Raw genomic sequence first — 18,017 nt, 5'->3', positions numbered from 1 at the left:
TTATGATGATGAGTATGATAATTACGATGATGAATATGATAATTACGAAGGTGAATATGATAATTACGAAGGTGAATATCATAATTACGATGGTGAATATGATAATTACGATGATGAATATGATAATTACGATGATGAATATGATAATTACGATGATGAGGAGGAAGATGACAACACAACCACACAAAACAACACAACCACCAGACCAAGTAATGTTCTGCCATCAGGGTCTATGGCGTCGACACTGGCACCCCAGAACAACAACATCTAAAAAGACGATGGGTGGGTTTCATCTTACATTATTGCCGTTAACCAATTAATAAACGATTTATTGAAAAAAAAATTAGACAAGATCCATCAAAATAACAAAACTGACGAGAAAAAATAAACAAGTTTACGAGAAAAATTTAAAAAATGGTACCATGGACATCTTTGGACAAATTACAAAACTGAAATAATGAATGGAAATATTGCGAGTTAAGAATCGAACCTTAACAACAGAAGCATGCCCCATCATAACCGCCCAGTCAATGGCGGTCCTTCCTTCGACGTCTTCCCAATCCACGTCCGCATCATGCTCCAGGAACACCTCACACATCTCCGCCTTCCCGTCACAGGCGGCTACAGTCAGTGCGGTCACTCCATCGACGTCTGCCACAGTAACGTCGGCTCCAGCTTCTAGTAACACATCGACAATGTCCATTTTATTTTTTTCGTTCGACAGATTGGGATCCATGTCGGAGCTGACGCCAGAGCATGCGACGATCAAGGCGGTTCTTCCTTCCGGATCGATGAGGTTTGGATCGGCACCGAACGCCAGGAGAAGTTTGACGATGTTGAGGTGGCCGAGGTAGCATGCAGACATAAGAGGCGATCGTCCGTCGTCATCTTGTCTGTCCACCAGAACTCCGGCGTCTAATAACTGCTTGACGATATCTTCGTGGCCACACCAGCAGGCAGCACCTAGCGGCGAGCGTCCTCCAACGTCGCACTTATCTGCATCTGCTCCAACTTCTAGAAGTAGTCTCACGCACTCTAAATGACCGCCCCACGATGCTGCTTTCAACGATGACCAGCCCTCAAAGTCGACACTGTCATAATTGGCTCCGGCCGCTAAAAGGATTGAAACAATTTCGTGGTGGCCGTGTCGAGAAGCGAGCATTAGGGGGGTTTGGCCCGTCTTCGGGTCTCTTCTCTCCAACATATCGGATCCTGTGGCGTCTAAAAGTAGCTGAACTAACTGGGAATTTCCTTGAAAAGCTGCCGAGGCCAGGGCACTGCATGGTTTGGTTTTGTTTCGCTGAGAAGATGAAGATGAGTCTTGATCGCATTGGTCGTCTAGGTCATCATCAAATGCATTGTCCAACTGATCAGACGGCAAGACGTCGCCACTGAAGCTACTGACCATCAGATCTTTATCATACGAATCAGCTACTTTTGCTCCTGCCTTCGATAGAATTTCAAATATCAGCGGATCTGCAAAAGCGCCATCTGTGGTTTCTAGTTTGATACCAGCCAGATCAATTCGACTGTAGAGTAACATGAGAGATAAATGGTAGGGCTCCAGTCTGAAGTCTGACTTTAGGAGATGTTGTGAGAGCTCGTACACAGCATCGTTAGATATCCTAGTCTTTTGTAGGCTGGCCACCATGCTCAGAGCCAAAGAAGCGTGTCCGTCAGACAACTTGCAGAGAAATCTCCTAGTGCAATATTTCACGTCCAGTGACCATTCAGAAAAACTATGATGAAAGATAAAAAGTTTTAAGCTGTCATCCGTCGAGAAAAATTTTTTCTCGTGCGGGAATTGATCGGACAGTAGAATGAATCTAGCGGCATACAATCTCTCGTCAAAGTCTTGTTTTGAAATTGCGTTACTAAACCTCGTGTTAATAACTTTAAATAAATTATCAGCTGTCAGATTCAACTCAGAGTGAGCAAAAATAACAGAAAGTAACGGCTTGATTAGATTGAAATGGACCCTGGTGAATAACTTTTGGCACAACCAGAGGTAAAATCCGTTCAGCGTGCTTGGGATGTCTCTGATTTCTTGCAGAGGAACCAGCCCATAAGCGACGATGTCTAAAGATTTTTCTAAATACAAGAAACAACCGTCACTTTTGATGTGAAGTTGGTTCAGCATCTCAGCAGTTTTCCTATCCAACTGTTGCTTCAGTTTGTCGTCCTTGTTCAACCTATGGAGAATGTATTGTTGGACGTCTCTGACTACGTGTGATTTTCTCAAATCATCTAACCTTTGTGCGGGGTTTGTGGGGGTTATATAGAAGGTTAAAGGTCATTCTCAAGGTTAAGGCATTAAGGTTACGCAATTTTTATAAAATTTTAATTTTTGAATGTTAAATTTATGTAACTTAAATTTAACTAAACTACATCTGAACAAAAATAAACACACACACAAAATAAACACACACACACACTCACAAACGCACATTAACCAACTAACCTAATTTTTTTAAACCCTTCAAAAAAACTTCCATGCTTTCTAGTAGTGCAGATTAACTTAAACCAAGATGGGAATGACGACTGATTCCTAACTAACAACTCCGATATGCACTGACTGGGGACATCTGAACTTCGATCTAGGGTTTTTAAGTCATCCAGGGCATCAATTAAAATTGAAAATCTACCTTCTGGTTTTAAACTTGATAAGGGTTTCAGTATATACTGGTTGAAGATCTCATCTAGGTTCGATTTGATTAGGTGAATTGGATCTGGAAGTGCGGCTTGGAAGTGTGATTTCAAAAAAGATTCATGCAGTTGCTGGTGTATGTTTTTTATGAAATCACAGGTCAGATTTGGATTGTTCTTCTCAAGAGATGGAGGTATGATGTAATAAGCAAGCAGGCTCTGTTTCAGTTGATTCTGTTTGCCGCCACTAATTGTTGGCCATAAAATTTCACAACAAATTGAGGTTTTCCCACTGCCTGGACCCCCAATTATAATCACACCTCTCTGATCCCCATCCAGACATCGTTGAATTTTATTGAAGACCCATTCCCGACAAATCACCTCTTTGCCTCTCAGCTGGCTGGTAAACATAGCTAACTTGACATCAGTCAGTGGAGTATAAAGTTATGTAAGTAAGACAGTTTTGTTTTTTTTGTAGTGTTTGATTTTGCAGCAGTAATAATAGTGTTCTCAGTATTTAATGGCATTTAATTTAATAAGTGCATCATTTTTCATCAGGTCATATTAGTTTTATTATTATTAATTTTTTTATCATACAAAAAAGAAAAACAATGCAAAACAAGCTTTTAATTTAAAAAAACTGAAATTATTTTATTTACTTAGTAATTAATTTTAATTGATTTTAATCTTAATCATACATTTAATTTTGAATTATTTTTAAATTAATTTTTTTCTCAGTGCAAGAAGCTGCAAAATGTCAATCGACAAACATTGCTATGTTACTTGCATAAGTACAAATTTTTAATTAATTGATTTTTTAAAATCATCAATTAAAAATCAAAGTAATTAGCGAAGGAATTTATTAAATTAAAAAATTAATTAATCGTCCCTTTAAAATTTAAATGCCCAAATATAAATAAACAGTGACGATGGCAACGTTTGCGACAGCCAGTATGGAAGGCTAATGTAACTTTATTTTAAGTAAAAAAAAGTTAGTAAATTAATCAAATTAACTATATTAAATTAAATATATTATCTTCACTATATTAAATAATGTAGACAAAATTTTTTGCGTAATTAAAACAAATATAAATATTTAATTAATTAATTTATTTAAACATTCTACAGACAAGCATTCAAACGCATTTGAAAAAATTGAACAAAGGGCACAAGAATCATAAAAATAATAAAATTATGATTAATATTCTCATGAATAATAATAAAATCTCTGATGATAATTAGTATTAATTTTGAAAAAATTTAAAACAACTGAAACAGAGCATTCAATCTCTGACACACGCTACCATACGCATAATATTCAACCAGAATAACCACACAAGAGCCAGTCTTACTCAAACAAATAGGCCATTTTATAAAAATAACCACAATATTTAAGATAAAATAATTAATATTATTACGAATTATAATAAGAATGATAATAAAATATTATATAATAATCGTTAGCTCGTTTTAATATCATGAAGCGGTTTCACTTTTGAATTTCTTGAAAGGCCTAGCCTTAGGCAGGAAGATCTGTCTTTAGCTGAATGTTTGAGTGTTTGTTTGTATGTATGTGTGTGTCTGTTTTAGTGCAGGTGTGTGTGTGTGTGTGTGGGTGTGTGTGTATGAGTTTGTTAAAGATATAAAACTTTTGTAAGATTGTGAGAAATTTATTAGAAATTAATTAATTGCCACCGCACACACGATCATGATCATCGTCATCGCCGTCATCAGCATCATTATCATCGAAATTAATAAATTTAATTTAATTTAATCAATAATTAATCTAAAAAATAGTAAAAAAGCTTCTCTTTAATAAAATTTTGAAAAAAAAAAACATTAACCTATACTTCCACGTTGGTAATTAACGTTTGCTGTAACATTGCTTTTGACTTTAGTAGTAGCAGTAGTAGCAGCAGTAGCAGAAGTAGTAGCAGCAACAGTAGTAGTAGCAATAGAAGTAAAGTTCCCGCATGTAATATTAGTAATAGCAATAGCAGATTGAGAGGCAGTTATATCATTTCTGTTATTGTAAGTCTTTTTATTACTATTTTTTCTTATGTTTTTATTATTATTACTATTATTAGTAGTGGTAGTAGTAGTATTATAACTAGTAGTAGTAGTAGTAAGAGTAGTAGTAGTAGTAGTAGAAGTAGTAGTAGGAGTAGTAGTAGTAGAAGTAGTAGTAGTAGTAGTTTTATTAAGACTATTGGATTTCTTATTTGTTTCGTTCTTCAAGACAGGTTTTTTGTGTTTATTTTTCTTATCAAAATCATCATCGTAATCTTCATCATCATCGGCATCATCATTTTCCTCATCATCAGAACTGCTGCAGCTGAAGTCACCATCATCATCATCATCATCATCTTCTTCATCATCATCGTCATCATCTGTCAAGTAATAAACAACGGTTTTAATGACACCAACACAACAACAACGACAACAACAACAACAACAACTATGACGGCATCATCATCAGGAACAGCAAAAATTTTTATCAACAAATACATCAACAACAACTACATCATCATTACTATTATCACCATCATGTCATCAGTATGATCATCATCATCGTCATTTCACAAAGACATTTTGCAACAGATTCCAATGACACATACAAACAAGCATACAAACACGCATACAAACAAACATACATACAAACACACATACAAAAAACATATATACAAACAAACATACAAACAAACAAACATACTGATACAATAACAACGTTTACAGTAAACCAACGACTTGGAGTGTGTTGCCTCTTGTTTGATTTAGTACTAAGGGATGGTTCTGTCTCTTTAGCATTACTTTTAATACTGCTTTTATTAGTAGCAATAGCGGTAACCACAGTAGTATCGGCAGTAGTAGAAGTAGTAGTGGTAGTAGCCACAGAAGTAGCCACAGTAGTAGTATTAGTAGTAGTAGTTGTTGTAGTATTGTTGATTGATAGGTTTTTTCTCTGCGGTTGATTGATGGTGGTTCGGAAATCTTTCTCAGCCATGCATTCATTCGTCAAGTCAACAACATCATTCTGAAGATTACCTAGTTGATTGGTTGGTTGATTGATTGGTTGGATAGTTGATTGATTGGTTTGTAGGTAGGTTGAATGATTGATTGGATAGTTGATTGATTGGTTTGTAGGTAGGTTGAATGATTGATTGACTAGAAAATATATTTATGGATGAATGAACAAATGGTTGATTAATAGAAAAATAATTTGGATTAAATGAATAAATAAATGAATGAATGAATGAATGAAAGATAGAATAAAAAACAAATGAAAATCAAACTCGTTTTTTTAAATTCATCTTGGAAACTATTTAGTTTAATTTTCTTCTTAGCACTTTCAAGGCATCTACCACTATTAATATTATTATTAATTTTATTATTATTTATATTAATTTTATTATTATTATTATCACTATTAATAATTTTATTAGTATTATTATTTTTAGTAAGATATGATTGTTTCAATTTATTATCTGGTCCTTTACATGTCTTTTGAAGGCTTCTACTCGTTGAAATGAAATCTGGAAAAAAAGAAAATATAGAAATAATATGAAATATTACAGTTAATAAGAAATTCTAACTCAGCAAACACACACACGTATACACATGAACAAACATACATACACAAAAACAGACAAACATACACACCTTCATCATCATCCTCTTCATTAGCAAGCAATGAAGCATAGTTAATTGGATTTTTTGACCTTTTCATAAATTATTTTCAAATTATTTATTTTTTTTTAATTTAAATTTTAATCAACTTTAAAATTGTTAAAGCATGTGTAAAATAATAAAATGCGTAATGTAATGTAATCTGTAAAAAAATGTTATGTAGTGATTTAACCTGGAGGATTTTCTTTCCGTCATTGATTGTTCTGTCTTAATTTAAATTTAAACAAAATTTAAATAAATTAAAATTATTTTTAATAAATATCCGAGCTCCTAAAAAAATGAATAGTTTGAGTTTATATTTTAAATTAACTTAATCATAAATAAGTTAATTTGTTTTTACAGCACTTTTACTTTTAAATCATAACAAATTATCTAGCGCTTAACTCATACATTTTTAACATATATACATAAATTTATATTATATAATGGAAGCTTTTCCAGTGTATAGTTGTATATTTTAAAATAATTAATGTTCGTATGTTGGTTTTTTTAAATAGATTGATAGATTTTGAAATTTTTAATCTAAACCCTGTTCTTTCTTTCATTTGTTCGTTCAGTCACTTCTCCATTCACCATTCATACATTTAACCAATCATATAATTAATCATTCCTTTATTCAGTCAGTTGATCAGACGATCAAAAAACTGAGCGAGTCAATGTTAACTATTGTTAGCTAGCAAATAGATTAGGATTAACACTTCTTTAAAAAGTGATATGTGTGTCAGTGTGTGTGTGTCTGTGTATGTGTGTCTGTGTGTGTGTGTGCTAGTGTGTGTGTGTCTTTGTGTGAGGATTAAGTTATTAGGTGACTTGTTATTAACAAACACGTCATTTTCGAAGTAATAAAGACATAATGCTCTAATTTGATTTATATGCTGTCTTTTTTAAAGTGAGGGTGCTAATTCACCCATCCATTAATTCAATCAATCATTCAATCATTCATTCATTCATTCATTCATTCATTCATTCATTCGTTCGTTCGTTCGTTCATCCTTGTATTTGTTCGTTCATTGATTGGTTCATTAATTCATTCATTCAATCAATCATCCATTCATTCATTCATTCATATTTGAAGGTTACTTTCATCCTACATATCTTTATATAAGAACACGCATAAATTTGTGTGTGTGTGTGTTTGTTTGTGTGTGTGTGTGTGTGTGGTGTGTGTGTATGTGTGTGGGTAAAATGTGTTGGAATTCTGAATTAATATGCCGTGCAAACATATCTTGGAATATGAACGAATATCTAAATATCTCCGTTCATCCGTTCGGCAAACACACACACACATACAAACATTCCACACACATACATACACACACGCACACACACGCACATTTCACACACGCACACACACACACAGAAACACATTTTTAAGAATTAAAATCCAAGTTCAAAAATGACTGCATTATCCCCCTTGCACTTAAAATTAAATGAAAAAAATCATACTCCGAATTCTATACTACTGCTAAATTACTTGTGCAAATAACACATTATTAAAAAAATGAGAAAAAGAAAGAGAAATTGAGAAAGAGAGAGAAAGAGAGAGAGAGAGAGAGAGAGATGGTGAAAAAGAAAGAGAGTGAGAAACATCGAACAAAAAATGAAAGAATTAATGAGAGATCGGATGAATACGATGAAAAATGATTTAAAAAGAAGGTAAAGGGCAAGAAAAAGAGGACAGAAAGGAATGAAAAAGACAGAGAAAGAAAGAGAGAGAAAGAGAGAGAGAGAGAGGGGGGGGGCGAAAAATGAGATCGGAAATGTGTGAAAAGCGAATGGAAAGTGCGAAAAAAAAGAGAGTAAAACGGAGAGAAAGAGAGAAAGATACAGAAACAGAAACATAATGAGAAAGACAGAGTGAGAGAGAAAGAGAGAGGGGGGGGGGGGTAAAAAAAGAATGTTGAATTCTTAGATCTATTTTTTTCCGTAATTGATCATTTGAGCACAAAGTATTATTTCATTCATTTTCTCACATCCATCATGCATCATACGATCAATCAATCATTCATTCATGCAGTCAGTCAGTCAATCAATAAAACAATTAAGTCAATTAATTGTTTGATAGGTCGATTAGTTGCTTGATCGGTCAGTTAATTGTTCAATCAATTAATCACTCACTCATTCAACAATTGGTCATTCAATCAATCATTCATTCATTCAGTATATTTCAATTCAATTCAATTCAAATAATCTTTTATTCAGTAAAGTATCAATAAATACATAATACTAGGAGACCCGAAGTTTGCACTTGTTGGGCCACCGAAACAGAAATTTGAATAAAATTCGAACAAAGATAAACAATAAGTGATAACAAGAAAGAAAAAAATAAAACCAAACAAAATAGTAATAATTAATCGACAAAAACCTCAGGAACCAAATGAAAACAATAACATAGTTACACGGGGAATTAACCGGTAATGAAAGAGGAAAAATGATTCGTTAAGATTAATTGATAAACTGATTTTTTAAATAAACCAGCAGTATTCAAATTTTTTACGTGAATTGGTAATAAGTCCCAAAGTCGACAAGAGACATAAAAGACGGAATTAATAAAAAAGTTAGTGCGAGGTTTAGGAAAATAAAAATCTATATTATGTCTTAAAAATATTGATTGATTATTGATTAAATGATTTAATTGGTGGCACAAGGAAGGACAAAAATTTAGTTTAAATAATTTATAAAAAAACATTAACGTGAAAAAAATGTGTAACTGGTAAACTTTTAAAATTCCAGATGATATAAACAAATGACTGATATGCTCAAATTTTGGTAACCCAAACAAAATACGAATAAAATAATTTTGACAAAAATTCAACATACGAACGTTAGATTTTGTTGTAAAACCCCAAATAGAAATACAATAGGTGAAAAATGGCAAAACAATAGAATTATATAGTGTTATTAAAATATGTCTTGGAAACCTTGATCTCAGTCGGTAAAGTATTCCTAAATTTTTTGTAGCCTTTTGTGAAATGAATTGAATGTGACTAGTCCAGGATAAATTGCTAGAGATGATGACACCTAAAAACTTTGTAGATTCAACCCTGTTAATGCAAACATTATTTAATAAAACCTGAATATCAACAACACTTGTTCGAATCTTAGGTCCAAATAAAATAAAGTTAGTTTTAGCTATGTTTATTCTTAAGTTATTAGCCAGAACCCAGTTATAAACGTTACGTAACTCTTCATTGAAAATTGATACCAATTGACTAACATTAAAATTAGAGAAATATATATATATATATATATATATATATACCGTATTTATACCAATCTCGACCATCACAACCCACACACACACACACACACACACACACACAAACAAACAAATTTTGAATCTAATTAGAATAAGGTAGATAGCATTACGTAAACATTTGCATGCAGGGAGCGCTATTATTATTGTTGTTGTTGTTGTTGTTGATTTTTTTATTATTATTATAGAATTTATTATTATTGTTGTTTTTATAATCGCTTTTTGTTGTTTTTTTCTTATATTAATAATGCTATCAACACTACTATATTTCATTTAAGGGTTTGTGTTTGAATGAATGTACGTATGTTAGTACGTATATATGTATGTATGTATGTATGTATGTATGTATGTATGTATGTATGTATGTATGTATGTATGTATGTATGTATGCATGTATGTATGTATGTATGTATGTATGTATGTATGTATGTATGTATGTATGCATGTATGTATGTATGTATGCATGTATGTATGTATGTATGCATGTATGAATGTATGTATGTATGTGTGTATATATAGAGAAAGATTCGGCTTCACACTGTTCAAATTCCTGTCATTACTTTATCCGTCGTCTGTGTTTTTAATTATTTTAAATTAATAATAAAAATAATAATTATCAGTGATGATATAATTAATAATAACAATAATAACAGCCACAATTAATTATAATAGTAATGATAATTATTATTAATTGATTAATTTTGGATTTATTAACATTTAATAATGTTTTCAAAATAATATTCTGGAAAAAAAACACATACACTGTGAGTTTTTGTTTTGTGGTTGCTGTAGTTGTGTTTATTGTAGTAGTTGTTGAAGTTGCAGCATTGGCGTTTGTTGTTGTAGTATTTGTAGTTGTTGTGGTAGCGTTTTTAGTAGTAGTTGTTGTAGTTACTGTAGTGGCGTTTATTGATGTAGTAGTTGAAGTTGCTGCAATGGCGTTTGTCGTTGTAATATTTGTAGTTGTTGTAGTAGCGTTTTTAGTAATAGTAGTTCTAGTTGCTGTAGTAGCGTTGTAGTAGGGGTAGTAGTAGTAGAGGTAGTAGTAGTAGGGGTAGTAGTAGAGGTAGTAGTAGTAGTAGTAGCAGTAGTAGTATAGTAGTAGTAGTAGAGGTAGTAGTAGTAGTAGTAGGGGTAGTAGTAGGGGTAGTAGTAATAGTAGCAGTAGTAGTAGTAGTAGTAGTAGTAGTAGTAGTAATGTCTCACGCGATTTTCACATTAGCAAGAGAGAGAGAGGGAGAAAGAGTTAATGTCTTTTTATGTCGTCTTTAATCTATGGCACAGATGTGGCTTTAGTGTTAGCAACGTATATGCGATATTCATTCTGTTCTTGTAGATATTTTTTTCTGTTATTGTTGTTGTTGATGTTGTAGAAGCTGCAGTAGTAGTAGTAGTAGTGGTAGTGGTAGTAGTAGTAGTAGTAGTAGTAGTAGTAGTAGTGGTAGTAGTAGTGGTAGTAGTGGAGGTAGTAGTAGTAGCGTTAGTTGAAGAAGTAAAAGCAGTAGTAGTAATAGTTTCATCATTCTTGATATCTCTAACTTCGCTTTATCAGATTTGAAGACAGTTAAAGAAATTGATTAGGCAGCCAGATCGTCATCATCGTCGTCAGCCTCCTACCGACCGACAACAGAACAGCGCGTCATCACTTATTTACAATGACGTCATCGTCGTCGTCATCATCTCCACTCCCACCATCGTCGTCACTAACGACAGCATCGCTAGTAAAGTTACGTGACAGCCACCGTGACAACTTCCGCTTCCGTTTCCGGCTGCTATTTCTTATTTATTTACTTCCGGTTTATTTTTGTGGTGACCTAGTTTTGGCGACGAGGAGTGGTGACCCAGTTTCGGTGGAGACTAAATACGGGACCATCCAGGGACTGAGGTTTCGCAACGGAATTGAAAACTTAACGACCTGTAAGCTGGCGATGATGATGATGATGACGATCATGGTTATGATGATGAAGTTTTATTTTTATTATCATTATTACTATTATTATTATTATTATTATTATTATTATTATTATTATTATTACGCATTCTTCTTTAGAATGTCAAGCTTCATAGAATATTCTAATTCTTAATTTTAAAACAGTTTTACTTTTATTAAATTTTAATTCATGATTTATGATGAAAATAAAATGATGTTCCCATTATTATTATTATTATTAATATTATTATTATTATTATTATTATTATTATTATCATTATTATGATTATTATTTCGCTGGTGATGATGACGACGACGATGATGATGATAGTTAACTTTCACTTAGAACGCTTTCCATGGCAAATTTTTCTAAATTATTGTTATGAATATTGTTATTATTTTTATTATTATCGTTATTATTATTTTTATTATTATTATTATTATTATTATTATTATTATTATGTCACAGTGACGACATTTTACGATCGATTCTACGGAATACCTTACGCTGAGCCGCCAGTCGGAGATCTAAGATTTGAAGTGTGGTGATGATGATGATGATGGTTGCGGTGATGATGATGCTGTTGGTGGTGGTGACTAGGGTTATAATGATGATGATTGTGATGATGATGATTTTGATGGTGGTAGTGATGATGATGCTGGTGGGGTTTCTTTTTGCTGGGGTTGTTGTTTTAGATAATGGTGAATGAATGTAAGTGATGACTATCGTTATCATAATTGTCATCATCATCATCATTAACAACAACAACATCATCATTATCGTCATCATCATCAACAACATCATCATCATCATCGTCATCATCATCAACAACATCATCATCCTCATCATCATCGTCGTCATCATCATCATCAGGCTCCTAGACCAGCTAAAAAATGGCCAGGCATTTTAGAAGCTATAGTTAAAAAGCCTAGCTGTCCACAAGTAACGATGATGATGATGACGAAGATGATGATGTTGTCGTTGAAGATGATAAAGATGTTGAAGATGATTATGATGGGGAAGACGATGATGATGATGATGATTATGATGATAATGATGTTGAAGATGATGATGATGATGATGTTGAAGATGATAATGATGTTGAAGATGAAGATAATGATGTTGAAGATGATGGTGAAGACGATGATAATGATGATGTTGACGACGATGATGATAATATTCCTGATGACGATGGTGAGGATGAAAATGACGTCACCGTCAGATAAAATATCCGGAAGAGTTTTTTTACGTGGACCAGAGCGAGGATTGCCTCTACCTCAATATTTTCACGCCACACGAGGTGATGATGACGATGATGATGACGATGATGATGATGATGACGATGAAGATGATGACGATGATGTGACGACGATGATGATGACGATGATGATGACGATGATGACGATCAGTGAAACTAATCACTAATAAAAAATATTCATCGATTCTTCATTAGTAACAATTTTCTAAAAAAAAAAATTCTGAAAACTTATTCGATCTTCTTCGCTCTGGTAGGAGTCGAATCCGGGCAAGACGTATCCGGTCATATTTTACATCCACGGTGGCAGTTACGAGTCCGGCTCGGGCCACATCTATGAGGGCAGGCTGCTGTCGCTGATGGGCGTCGTTGTGGTCACTATCAATTATCGACTGGGCGTTCTAGGTGAGTGAGTGAGTGAGTGAGTGAGTGAGTGAGTGAGTGAGTGAGTGAGTGAGTGAGTGAGTGAGTGAGTGAGTGAGTGAGTGAGTGAGTGAGTGAGTGAGTGAGTGAAAGAGAAAATATGAGCAAGTGAATGAATGAATGATTGGATGATTGAATGAATGAGCGAATGTATGAACGAACGAACGAACGAACAAATGAATTAATGAATTAATTAATCAATTAATGAATGAATCACGTTAAAATTATTTCACATTTCACCAACCATCTTTCTCAAAGGCTTCCTAACCACGGGCGACAGCCTACTTCCGGGTAATTACGGACTACGTGACGTCATGCTGGCCCTCAGGTGGGTCCACGAGAACATCGGGTCATTCCGTGGTGACGTCACAAGAGTGACCCTGGTGGGACAAAGTGTAGGGGGGTCCTTAGTGGGCATCCTAATGACCATGCCTTCAGCTAAAAGTGGGTTTTGTATATTTTTTGTTTGTTTGTAAACATACACATATAGACGAGTACATCTAAAAACATACAAACATATCGACAGACATGTGTGTAAATATACAAACATATATACAAATATATACAAACATAAAAACAATTTATTCAAAAAGATACAAACATAAAAAAGTATATAGAAAAATGCATGCAAATTTATCCAGAATCATACAAAGCATTTTGTCGACAAACATTTCGGCAAATATACAAAGTAGTTTCCCCTGTTTTTTGATAATATTTTCAGTAAATATACATACAAACACAATTAAAAACATTCATGAAAACATTAAAAACATTTGTACAAACATACATACAAACAAAAACCAACAAATAAAAATATATACAAACATACAAACTGACATATACACAATAAAGCAATCTAGGTTTGCTTAAAATTACATTATACACATAAAAACATACACAGATGCATAGAAAGGTACACAGACACACAGACACACACATGCGTATTTATATAGCTCATAATGGCTTGACATTGATTGAAGTTTTGTCATAAGTTATTTAGTGGCCGTCGGTGCTTGTTTTTTGTTTGTGTGTCTGACTGTTTGTGTCTGTTTGTTTGTGTGTCTGACTGTTTGTGTGTCCGTCTGTCTCTTTTTTGTGTGTTTGTGTGTTTGTATGTGTACTCGTTTGTTTGTATGTTTGTTTTTTTCATGCCGACTTATATTGGCGTTGGGAAACTTGCTTTTGAAACGTCTGTCTTTTGTGTGGTGCAACTTTCATGTATAATTTTGTTTACACTCCAATTTATATTTTCATTAAACAACATACACACACACACACAAAAAGAACAAACACATGCAAACAAACACACGCACACGCACACATACAGATCTTTTCTGGGCAGCTATAGCCCATAGCGGGTCAGCCACCGCCCTTTACAGCATCTACACAAACAACTTCACTAACTTCCACGACTATGTGCGATCGCTGGCGGCCACAGTAAACTGCAGCAACAGTAGTAGTAGTAGTAGTATTAATAGTAATAGTAGTAGTAGTAGTAGTAGTAACAGTAGTAGTAGTAGTAGTAGTAGTAGTAGTAGTAGTAGTAGTAGTAGTAGTAGTAGTAGTAGTAGTAGTAGTAGTAGTAGTAGTAGTAGTAGTAGCAGTAGTAGCAGTAGTAGCAGTGGTAGTAGTAGTAGTGGCAGCTACGATATGGCGACCATCAAAGAGTGCTTGAAAAAAACGCCCTATGATGATTTTGTAAACAGTAGAGAGAAGGTTTGTTGATTTTTGCCTCTGTGTATTTTTGTTTTTGTAATTTTCCACGGAGAAATATTCCGATTTATCAATGTTAATAACATTAAATCATGGAAATCTATGTGTATACGTGAGACCAAGTGTGTGTGAGGTAAGGGGTAATTTGGCTGGGCCTTCAAAGTTAATGGCCACTCTAGAGACGATTCTTACAATGTTTGGATATTAAAATGTACATCAAACCCGTGTTGTCAAATGGCTCTTACTTACAGACTCTACACATATCTGTGTGTATATCACAAGTATCAATGTATCATATGTATCAATATCTTTTTTTTTCAGATATCATTAAGATTAGTTTCTGTTGCTACTTTTTTAAAATCGCTTTTTATAAAAATAAGAACATAAAATGGTGGAAAAGTATTCAAAGTTACCATAATGAGAATGATACTGCAACAAATTTTGGTGTACAGAACAACAGAAGTGTTAAAAGTACCTAGAAGTACAAGCAAAAGTATCGCAAAAATACGAACAAGATGCCATTTTTATGTATTGTGTGTTCTTAAATAAGGATTGCGTTACGGGAAACGAGCCATGCCGAATGCTAATTACTTTGATGCATGCACATGACAAACATAAAATGACTCTCTCTTTTTAATTTTTTCATTCATGAAAAATAAAATAAAATAACTACACACACATACACACATATACAAACACATACACACATGTACAAACACATACACACACGTACAAACACATACACACACATGTACAAACACATACACACACGTACAAACACATACACACACATGTACAAACACATACACACACGTACAAACACATACACACACACGTACAAACACATACACACACACGTACAAACACATACACACACACGTACAAACACATACACACACACGTACAAACACATACACACACACGTACAAACACATACACACACACGTACAAACACATACACACACACGTACAAACACATACACACACGTACAAACACATACACACATATACAAACACAGACACACATACGTGTTTTAATGTTGTTTTCGCACGATCCATATTAACGATACATTCAATCATACCCTGGTGTGCGTAATACGCGTTGAATTTTATAAATATCTTACCTACGCACACACACACAAACAAACACACAAACAAACACACAAACAAACAAACACACACACATACACACACAAACAAACAAACAAACATACCTCTTGAACATACATACCTACATGAGAACAAACCTAGCCTTACATACAGGCGCACATTCAAGCTCATATATTTATTAACACACACACACACACACACACAAACAAATAAACATACAAACAAACATACAAACAAACATACAAACAAACATACAAACAAATATACAAAGTAAAAAACATTCCAAATGTAGCGATGCTCTGAGAGTATTGATAACAAACTAGTAGAAGTCATTTTTGCAATTTTAAATTTTAAAAATTATTACGACTACTACTACTACTACTAAGAATAATAGTATTATTATAACCAGCACACCCACACACACACAAACACACACACAAACCCACACACATACCCACACACACACGCACAAACGCATAGCTTCAGCAGCGTTAGAATTTTTGGCGGTAGTCAATAACAACAATAATAATAAGATTGTAATAATAATAATAATAATAATAATATTAATAATAACAATAATAATAATATTTATATTAATAATAATAATAATAATGCATATACGCCCAAAGTGTGTTTTTTGACAATTTTTCAATCTGATCTTCCGAATGTAGAGAACGAGGCAGTTTTTATTCGTTTTTATGGATTATCATTATTATTTTTTGTTGTTGTTGTTGCTGTTTTTGTTGTTAGCGTTGTTTTTGTTGTTGTTGTTAATACTGTTTTTGTTGTTATTGTTGTTGTTGTTAATACTGTTTTTGTTATTTTGATAACCATGGTGCATCGCTTGTTTATCAGATGTTCATCATATTGCGAAGCGTAAATTAAGATTTTTTATTATTATTATCGTAATTATTATTATTATTATTATTATTATTTTATTAATATCATTAATTACCATCATCAAAATTATCATCATCGTCGTCGTCGTCTTCATCATCATCATCTCACAAACAATCAAACATTTAGAAGTCGTAAGACACACGCACGCACACACACACGCACACGCACACACACACACATACATATCTGCTGGATTTGTTTGTTTGTATGTGTGTACGTATGTATTATTTCGTGTGTCAGTTTGTAAATTTGTATTTGTATTTGTAATGTATGCATGTATTTAAATGTAAATGTTTGCTAATCAATGTATGTATGTAAACATCCATCAAAAAATATAAAGCAAACAAACACACACATACATGCAAACAAGCATACATGCAAACATACAAACACACTTACAAACATGCATACGATTATTGCTTAGCATTCATACCCAATCAGTGCATGGAACGAGATGAAATAATGTTGGAATGAAATTTGCTTGTTTGTATGTATGTATGTATGTATGTGTGTATGTATGTATGCATGTATGTATGTATGTATGTGTGTGTGTATGTATGTATGTATGTATGTATGTATGTATGTATGTATGTATGTATGTATGTATGTATGTCTGTATGTATGTATGTATGTATATGTGTATATATGTATGTATGTATGTATGTATGTATGTATGTATGTATGTGTGTATGTATGTATGTGTGTATGTATGTATGTATGTATGTATATATGTATGTATGTATGTATGTATGTGTGTGTGTATGTATGTATGTATGTATGTATGTATGTATGTATGTATGTATGTATATGTGTATATATGTATGTATGTATGTATGTTAAAACCAAATCAGCGATGAGTGACACTAAACAGTCAAACATCTGAAAAAATCGGTTAACAATTGATATCTCGTTATTCGCTCACGTCGGCGTTTAATTGAACATTTTCGGTAACACAGACGCGCAAAAACCTTTGCAGCAAACAAGATATATGATTCATGGCGAAAAATAGCTCTCTGCTGTCGCCGGACCTGCCACTTATCATTTTGCAAATCTTTTTAAAAAATATTGAAGTGTTGTTGTCCATCGGGCCAAGAAC

At 33.3% G+C, this 18,017-nt stretch overlaps 2 protein-coding genes across 2 annotated transcripts; one reads left to right on the top strand and one right to left on the bottom strand.

The window, feature by feature from the left end:
* Positions 1–916: 916 nt before the first annotated feature.
* Positions 917–1,204, bottom strand: HELRODRAFT_90358 (hypothetical protein; the record flags this gene model as incomplete). The annotated part of the gene is made up of 1 exon (XM_009032434.1): positions 917–1,204. A coding segment is annotated over one exon (288 nt), but the record flags the coding sequence as incomplete, so codon positions are not given.
* An 8,962-nt stretch (positions 1,205–10,166) lies between these two features.
* Positions 10,167–13,599, top strand: HELRODRAFT_104203 (hypothetical protein; the record flags this gene model as incomplete). The annotated part of the gene is made up of 7 exons (XM_009032491.1): positions 10,167–10,355; positions 11,142–11,506; positions 11,989–12,059; positions 12,394–12,462; positions 12,743–12,820; positions 13,033–13,180; positions 13,457–13,599. Coding segments are annotated over exons 2-7 (771 nt in total), but the record flags the coding sequence as incomplete, so codon positions are not given.
* Positions 13,600–18,017: the final 4,418 nt, after the last annotated feature.

Source organism: Helobdella robusta (assembly GCF_000326865.2).
Source record: "Helobdella robusta unplaced genomic scaffold HELROscaffold_81, whole genome shotgun sequence".
Taxonomy (NCBI): Eukaryota; Metazoa; Annelida; class Clitellata; order Rhynchobdellida; family Glossiphoniidae; genus Helobdella; species Helobdella robusta.
The sequence above is the reverse complement of the archived record's forward strand: the minus strand, read 5'-3'. Positions and strand labels throughout refer to the sequence as shown.